The 10,000-nt window shown below is 39.2% G+C and overlaps 1 protein-coding gene across 15 annotated transcripts in view; it reads left to right on the forward strand.

Annotated features, from left to right (window-relative positions):
- The window catches only part of LOC147026699 (uncharacterized), a 506,204-nt gene that overhangs the window by 251,210 nt on the left and 244,994 nt on the right, over positions 1-10,000 (forward strand). For all 15 annotated transcript variants that reach the window (XR_015058478.1, XR_015058480.1, XR_015058479.1 and 12 more), the window contains one exon: positions 2,732-2,785. Coding sequence is in view for 12 of the 15 variants with exons in the window: in XM_085882416.1 (XP_085738542.1) it covers positions 2,732-2,785 (54 nt within the window). In the remaining 3 variants the exon portion in view is untranslated. The remainder of the gene's footprint in view (positions 1-2,731; positions 2,786-10,000) is intronic.

Below are 10,000 nucleotides of genomic sequence, written 5' to 3' on the forward strand. Positions count from 1 at the left end.
CCTCCAGGAGTGCCCAGAGCAGGTGGGGGTAGGTTATTAACCTTATTCAAACATGTAATTCAAAATACCTCTCACCGCTTAATAAAAAACACCTCACTGCACTGGAAAATGTGGGAAAAGGCAAGCTGTGCTGTAAATGCTGGGAACTTGTAATACCCTCTCCCACCTCGAGCGGCACTACATGACACACATTTACATCGAGAATTTGCCTCGTCCCCTCCACCCTCCCGATGGAGCAAGTCTTGGTGTAATCAGCCGAGAATGGTAGGAGTCATGTGACACAGACACACAGACACAGACACAGACACAGACAGAGAGACAGAGACACACACACACACACACACACACACACAGACACACACAGACACACACAGACACACACAGACACACACAGACACACACAGACACACACAGACACACATAGACACACACACAGACACAGACACAGACACAGACACAGACACAGACACACACACAGACACACACACAGACACACACACAGACACACACACAGACACACACACAGACACACACACAGACACACACACAGACACACACACAGACACACACACACAGACACACACACAGACACACACACAGACACACACACAGACACACACACAGACACACACATACAGACACACACACACAGACACACACACACAGACACACACACACAGACGCACACACACAGACACACACACGCACACAGGCACGCACAGACACACGCACGCAGGCTCGCACACAGACACGCACACAGACACGCACACAGACACGCACACAGACACGCACACAGACACGCACACAGACACGCACACAGACACGCACACAGACACGCACACAGACACGCACACAGACACGCACACAGACACGCACACAGACACGCACACAGACACGCACACACAGACACACACACACACAGACACAGACAGACACAGACACAGACAGACACAGACACAGACAGACACAGACACAGACAGACACAGACACAGACAAGACACAGACACAGACAGACACAGACACAGACAGACACAGACACAGACACAGACACAGACACAGACAGACACAGACACACACACACACACAGACACAGACAGACACAGACACAGACAGACACAGACACACACACACACACAGACACACACACAGACACAGACACACACACACCATTATGTGAATTATAGTGTGGTCCCTCATGACAGGAAAAGTTTAAGTTTAATCTATTCATTTAAATTATTTCATGGTCTTTGAAAAGGTTAATTGTGTTGCACTCTTGCTTTCATTCAGAGCCAAAGCTCTGAGCTACTTATAATGCCCACCACAAAATGATGGTGCAACATCAAGTGGGGGGAGGGGGGGTTGGGTTTGTCAAAAAAGTGGGCAAAATATAGCTATTTTAAATTGTGTGCTGCAGAGATGAAGAGCTAAAGTGAAGTAAAAATAGATTGCAATTCCTAAAAAAAAACAAAGCCACCACATTTGCAGGAAATGTTATGGCAACACTTTTCTGAGACCATATGGGTGTCTTGTTGACCAGTTTTGCACCAAAGGATTTACTAATACATCATTGTACTCCTTTTAGAGTGTAATAGCTCCAGTGTGCATCCATGCCCATGTTTTGCAATGATAATGATAATGCACGCCATCTTTCAGCCCAATAATGTAGAATTGCTTCATTCTCAGGGAATATCTTGGACCATGCTCACTGTATTCTTGATATTTTTGTATTGGATGTACAGTACTCCTTTGAATCCTTGAAGGAAGGTACTTTAACACAAATGGTCATATCACCAAAATAATGCACCATTGGCTGTATCACTAGAGTAATGCACAGAAAGGGGACATATACAGAGACTTGTGGCACATTGGTGAAAAAGAACCAAAAGCAATGGAGTCTAAGAATAGATACATCCATCACATTCTGTGTCGCTATTCATCAATCGCTTTCGTCACATCTGCAAGGCATATTTTGGCCTTGCCTTCCAACTGCCCTTGTAATTGCTTTTTAGTGACTTGTGAAATGGAATTTTAGTGTGCACAGTATTAATGATCTTTTTAATAAAGATTTGCCTTCTACCAGGTTGAACGCCAGCAAGTGTAAGCATTGTTTATGATGAAATATATACAAATATATACTGTGTATATATATATATATATATATATATATATATATATATATATATATATATATATATATATATATATATATATATATATATATATATATATATATATATATATATATATATATATATATATATATATATATATATATATATATATATATATATATATATATATATATATATATATATATATATATATATATATATATATATATATATATATATATATATATATATATATATATATATATATATATATATATATATATATATATATATATACACATTTATATATATATATACACATATATACAAATATAGACATATATATATATATATATATATATATATATATATATATATATATATATATATATATATATATATATATATATATATATATATATATATATATATATATATATATATATATATATATATATATATAATTAGAGAGGAAGCTTTTTAAGTTGGATTAAAATGTTTTTGGTACAAACCAAAAACCAATTTATGTATTTATTTCCCTTTATCTGTTTACTTCCAATTTTCTCAGAAGTAAGTGGCTCGGTACTTTCAGGCCTCTGATGCTTTTGTGTGTTTAACAGGGGCCAAAGGGTGCAGATGGAAGAAAAGGACAGAGCGGTCCTCCAGGAGATCGTGTGAGTTCCAAAGCACGTGTGTTGGCCGAACCTCCACATGATTACAAATCTTTTGTGGTATTGTTCTGAAATTGACATGTTGGGGGCAATAAAATGAGTTCCTCTCATTATTTTTTTTTTTTTGGCATTGTGACAGAGATATGAAAAAACAATACAGCTTCGACGATGTTTTTCGTTTTTGTGACACAATGTGAAATGACTTCATTACTTTCTTTGCATCAACTACTTTGGATAATTGTCCAGGTAGAGTAGGATTATTCATGAAACTCAGATTTCTTGTTTACTTGCCATTCACGTTCTATTCGCCTGGCAGTTTGCATGCTCGAGCAGAACGTCTGCTTTGTTGTGATGATGAGCTTCGAATCTTGCCTGTGCTCCTTTCGGCAAACCAACATGACTGGCAAATTCTGTAGGATGATGTAAAAATAAGTTATGCAAGTACACACTTGACTGGATGCATGTCATCACAAGGTTATAGGTGGGAGCTTGGTTTGTCATTGAAAGAAACAGCGAGTGTCACTCACTCATCATCAGTTCTGCTTTTGTGAGGGTTATACACTTGTGTGTCAGAGAAGTAATAAAACATTATTTTTACATCAACTTTGCAAGGAACAGTTTGAAGTTTAGAGAACATGTACTACTACCTTGTGTCATATCGAAAAACTATATATATTACCCCCATATATGCTGCTATCCATCCATCCACCCATTGGAACCATACTCTGTGCAGAGCGTTTGTTCTGCCTAAGTAGTCTCCTTGGCTATTGGGCACAATCCTGGACGGGTCGCCACTCCGCCGCAGGATACCAGCATGCTGGCACTCATTTTTGCTGATCATGGAAGGATGACAGGCAGAGTCAACCCCACCTGGTATTAATTCAACAGCTGAATTGGATTTGAACTCAGATTTCTAGGACCCCAAGCCCAGCACCCCAAACATCAAACCAGCACCAGGCATATGCTGCTATCCTCATATCCTTATCTTGTGTGACATGCTCCAAGACTGCCCCTTGAATTATATAGTCCTTATATTCATTATTCTAACCCATACAGAGCACATTACATTTCCCAATGTTCAATTACATCTGCCAATATTTTGTCCAATTGATGAAAGTATCTAGACTTTCCTGAATGTAATCACCACCTCTCTGCTATTGACCTCTAAGCATTATATAACAAGGAATAACAAGAAACCTTGACACAGGAGGAGACCATTCGACCCATCATGCCTGCACTTACACCAACTTCGTATTCTTAAGTCGGCTCCCAAGCCAAACTAAACACCAATACCAAAATACATAAATCCGTCAAGAAAAAGACTTGATTTTAATGGAAGGGAAACTCTCCACTTCTTTAATCTCAGGATATGGCCCCTGGTCCTGTCACTATCTCATCTGCTGTTGATTCTCCATCACTGTGTATTCTGTATCATCTGCAAATCTTTTAAAGTCTAATTTTAACTCCACTGCCAAAATCATTGTGATGAATGATATGCAACTGGAAACACCCATTCCCCATGGAAGTGGCAAGGGTGGAGGGGTGTCTTTGGGGAGGGGGGGGGAGGAGACTTTATTTTGTGTTCCACTGCGATATGATATATATATATATATATATATATATATATATATATATATATATATATATATATATATATATATATATATATATATATATATATATATATATATATATATATATATATATATATTTACTCTTGGAATTACATTGATGTGGGTGGGATTATCATTGTTGACATAAAAATACACATCCAAGGAACAAAAGCAAATTAAACACTACCAATTCTGAAACAAACAGCAAAGAACAGAGTCGGTCTCAAGCAACATATAACTTTTGATCCACAAGCGTTTGCTATTAAGATGATTGTTTTAATTATACAATAACACAGATTATTATTGTTTGCTCGTATGCAGCACAAGGCTGTGGGGTCGCATCATTGGCTGAGAGCATGGCTGTGCTGCAGATGCAATGCCCTCTCGGTTATAGGGCAGGAATTTGAATTTGTTCAGAGTGCCAGCGATAGCTCACCTACTCTTCATGATGGACACCATGGAATCTTTAGCTCCGCCATATAATTCCAGCAGACAGGACGCCCAGTTGCTACACTATGTGATACAAACATGATATACTGAGTGCCTTTGATAAATGTGAATCAACCGATGCACTTTGCACAAACTCGTGAAACTTCTTTTTGGAAAGAAACCCTCTGGGCTGGTGCTCCTGCCTCCCACCTTTTTCGGCTTCACGCTGTGGAAACCAAGGCATTTCGGATCATTGGCATCTCCCGCGATGAGGCTGAGTCTTTGGGCCTCTCACTCTCTCACCGCAGGCAGGTCGGTGGTCTTTCTGTCTTCAACCGTCTCCTCTCCGGTCTCGACCCCCCACTCTGTCTGAGATTTGTCCCCACCATATTTCTCCAGGGCGCTCAAGGTCCGCCAACAACCCCCTTCTGGTAAAACTACCAAAATCATGAATCGCTGCTCATCTTCACTCTTTCATTTCTATTTTTTTCCCACCTTTGGAATAAACTCCCTCAGTCTGTTCAATCCTACTCTCACCTCCATGCCTTCAAAACTGCTGTTCACCACCACCTCTTTTTGTTCCCCATCCAAAACCTCGATCTCTTCTACCCCCGTTAAACCACCCCATACCCACCTCCTTCAAATTCCCTGCTTTCCTTCCTGAAAGTCCCTGTAATGTCCATCTTGTATTCGCCATGTTCCCCGCCCCATCCCTCTTCCTTCCACAGATCTCATGTCTCTGTTCCACACTGTTTTGTCCTTCCCACTTCAGCCCCTCTTGTCTCATACCCCCCTTGCTGTGCGTTGTGTGTTAGTTCTCATACAAGCCTCGACAAGCTGTACAAAAAAAAATCTAAAACCGTTTTTATCCAAAGCAAAGATCACTTTGAGTCCTGGAAAACCTGTTTTGAACTAGAAGGGCACTCTGTAGAGCGCATACCTCTGTCATGTAATGCCTGATCCACGAGAACATATCAGGCCCATTACATTTTTGAAATATCATGCTATATAGTACTATATCATTTTTTGGCCCTCTCTCTCTCAATGGTGAAGAATCACTTTAAAAATTAAATAATTCTCGTATCCAGATTCAGATTAGGATCTTCACCAAAATCTAATCAATTCTTACTTGTCACACACCCAACATGTCCAGCAAGTTTCGTCCGAATCCGTGCACAACTTTTTGAGATATTGTGTCATATATGTCGTTTTTGGCCCTATCTCTCAATGGTGAAGAATCACTTAAATTATAGTGATCGGATCTGGATCTGGATCTTCACCAAAATCTAATCAGTTCCTCCTTGTCACACACCGAACCTGTCCACAAAATTTCATCCAAATCCATCTGTCCACAACTTTTTGAGATATCCTGCACACAAACAAATGGACAAACAAGAAGACGTCATGCAGAGCACACACAATACTTGCAAAATCCATGAAACAAATTTGACCTCAGAAATGATTGATGGTTGAATTCAATGCCAAATATGCAAATCCTTTTCAAATTTCAAGTCAATCGGATGAAAATTGACAATTTTTAGAAATTCGGCCTATGTTGACCTTTTGGCCGAAATGGACCTCAAAAATAATTGGTGGTTAAATTCAGTGACCTGAAATATAAATCCTCTTCAAATTTCAAGTCAGTCGGATGAAAATTGAGGATTTTAGAAACACCACCTTAGTTGTTGACCTTGGGGCTATGTTGATCTTTTGACCTCAAACACAATAGGCTTCTTCCTAATGACAAACTCTATACTACCATGTGGTGAAGTTTCGTGAAGATCGGTTTAAAATTGTGACCTGTAGGCGACAAACAGACAGACAGACAGAATAACAAAATCAACTGACCAATATACTTGAAAAATCTTCGATTTTACAAGTAACAAACAGACAGAGAGACATGAAAAGATAACCACCTTCACCTTCGTTTGTAGAGGTAAAAATTGCTCTCAACTGATAGTTGTAGCCTACCAACAACCCAATCGATCCTGTCTTCAAGGTCAAATCCAATTTTACTACTGGCATCTTTACCTCTGCCACCAAAGGTGGAAGGAGGTGATGTTTTCACCCCTTTCTGTCTGTTTGTTTGTCTGTCTGTTTATTTGTCTGTGTGCAGGATATCTCAAAACGTTGTGGAGAGATTCGTACGAAACTTGATGGACAGGTTCGGTGTGTGACAAGGACAAATTGATTCGATTTTGGTGAACATCTGCATCCAGATCCGGATACGAGATTTATTTAATTTTTAAAATGATTCCTCACCATTGAGAGACACAGCTGAAAATGATATATAACACGATATTTCAAAAGGTTATTGGGCCCCGACATGTTCCATTGGATTAGGCATTGCCACTGGATTAGGCCCGGTGGCATGCGCTCTACCGATGGTTTTCAAGTCTCACGAGTAGAACTTGACACAGTCATGAAACAAATGAAACTTGGAAAATCCCCTGGGATTGATGGTATTCCATTTGAATGTTCGGCAACTTCTGAATTTAAGAAAAAATTTATTGAAATTCTGTAATGAACATACCTAGTTAATCGACCTGCAGCGTGGTGGAAAGTTGGTATTGTATCAATACCAGGAAAGGAAATTTTACACTCCCTGAAAATGATCTATAGAATAATAAGTCTAACCCAAACTGCAGTGAAAATATAAATCGCTTCCTCACAATTTTTTCTGAATTAGAAAAGATCCCACACCCAAATCAAAATGGTTTTAGGCCCCTTTGACAAACAACTTCTCCGATTATTGCTCTCTCGTGCATCATTGAGGAAATGCACGACTAAAAAGAAGCCACTTTCAACGGCATCAACTTCAAGAAAGCTTTGGATTCCATTGACAGGAATATACTTTTCCAAATTCTCCACACATTCTCCACATCTATGAGTCGATTTTCAGGCCATACAAATCATTATGAATATACCTCTGCAGTGGTGTTAACTTCTGAAGGAGAGAGACTGCAACTTTCCGAATCAACGATGGAGGTCTCCAAGGAGACCCGCTCGTTCCTTACATGTTTACCATTGCATTGGAGTTTACTCTAAGAGCTGTGATATAAGTTCGGGATGATTTAACTCTCTCTCAGCGTAAAAGTCGAAGACAACCAACCCAGCACATTTCTGACCTGGACTTTGCTGATGACATCATTCTCTTCTCTGACGTGTTTTGTGACGATGAACTTTTACTTCACAAGGTTGAAATTGCTGCTTAGTCTATTGGACTGGTAATCAATGCTGAAACAACAAAGTAATGCAGATCAATACTTCTGCTGATTGGGCTCTACTTACTGTTGGTGGAAGTCCAAGAGAGAAAGTGAATGACTTTAAATACCTCAGCTCCTGCACCAACACAGTATCGATCAATCAAAAAACATTTATTTTCTTCAAGAAAAGCAACAGGTATGAAGCAGACATTTAACTAGCAGGAGGCTGAATCCCAAAAAGCAAAATTGTAGCGGGAATGCCCTCACACACAGATAACATTTGGAAAAAAAAAAACTAAATTATGAAAACATATCAAACTTACATGTGTGATCATGTGTAATCACATCAAATGTAAAAATAAACCATGGTATAAATGGGGGGAAAAAATCATGGGCAAACAATTTCACAGGATGAATCATTTTATTTTAATCATATGCAGCTTGTGGTTGCTTGGATGCATCAATTTCTGGGGGTGCAGCTGTGCCACTGATGCAATGCCCCGTTACCAGCACACTGGAATTTGTTTTGCTGACCTTGGAAGGATGACAGGTGGAGTCAACCCTACCTGGTGTTAATTCAACAGCCTGACAGGGGCTTGAACTCAAGACCCTGTTAATCTTAAGCTCGCCACCTGAACCGTGAGGTGGCCATTATCACACTGCCAGACCTTGCAGGATGAATGAGTAAATCAGTCGACCAATAAATCAATGGAAAGCACCAGTGTGATAATTCAAGACAAATATTCAACAGATTTCTGAAATAACCTATGTACAATAACAGGAGAGAAAACATTGCTTAAGTTTGAATGAGAAATTATTCAAAGATGGAGAGTTTTAATAGTATCTGGAAATTCATTCCGTAGTGTGTTACCAGAGAAACAAATATCATGTTGAAAAGCAAGGGTTCTCTGTTTCGGAATATAGACAGTATATCGGTGGCAAATCTGGAATCATACTTATGAATATTGCTTCACGAGTCAGTAAGTGACCACTATATTTGTTATGGGTGTGTCTGTCTGTCCCGAGCATAGCTCCGTGGGTTTTGATCCGATCCTGATAAAATTTGGGTGGGAGGTTTATATCATGATCGAGTTGTGTTTTCCTGATAATGGGCATGCTGCGCCCATTATGTGCGTAGCCACGCCCAAAAAACGTGTTTTTAGGGGGTAGCCGATTTCAAGTTACATCTTCTCCGAGGGGTTTGTCGAATCTGGCAGGGTTTTGGTATTTGGTTAGCCCAATGGCACCTGCATAGACCCACGGAGCTCGATTTTTCATTTTCGTCCCAAGGTCAAGGTCACAAGGTCACGAACTTCGAAAATGTTTAAAAAAATCAATAAATTGGGCATCGAGCTCCTAGGGTTTTCAACTGTTTCGAATGAAAGTTGGTATGCAAGTAGTGCTCTTTGAGTACTACAACTTTCATCATTTACGTTTTTCCCGATTCCCGCCAGTTTGCCCGTGGCATCCCCTCAAAAGTCAAAAAAAATAAAAAAGGCTCACCATGTGCATTGCTCGTGAACCATCGCCGTCACCAGACTTGTCATAATTAAATTCATAAAGATCACAAAATTTAGGAGAAAATACGTTGCTGATGTGATGTGACATCGCACAATTTCGAAAGATTTAAATGATGAAATAATTAGTTTTAACAGGTTCTTGAAGGTTCGGTCGATACAGTATGATTTGAATAATTTTTTTTCCCCGCAATATTACCATTTTATTTAGATGTGATTGAAATATATTTTCCCGGACTAAATTACAGTATGACTGATATGGAAGTACAAGTGAACAATGAAGCAATCAAAGTATTGTATTTGGGAGCAAGTAATTCAAGTTTGTAATTTCCTGACTGATTTTTCCCAAGAAAGTTTGAAAACAATATAAATTTGATCTCTTCAACTCAAAATTGAATGAAAATTATTGCAGACATTTGTAGGAGTTGAATATGTACATTTTAATTTTTCCGA

The sequence above is a fragment of the Eptatretus burgeri genome, chromosome 5 (assembly GCF_056783735.1).
Source record: "Eptatretus burgeri isolate ZD-2024b chromosome 5, Ebu_testis_v1, whole genome shotgun sequence".
In the NCBI taxonomy this organism is placed as follows: domain Eukaryota; kingdom Metazoa; phylum Chordata; class Myxini; order Myxiniformes; family Myxinidae; genus Eptatretus; species Eptatretus burgeri.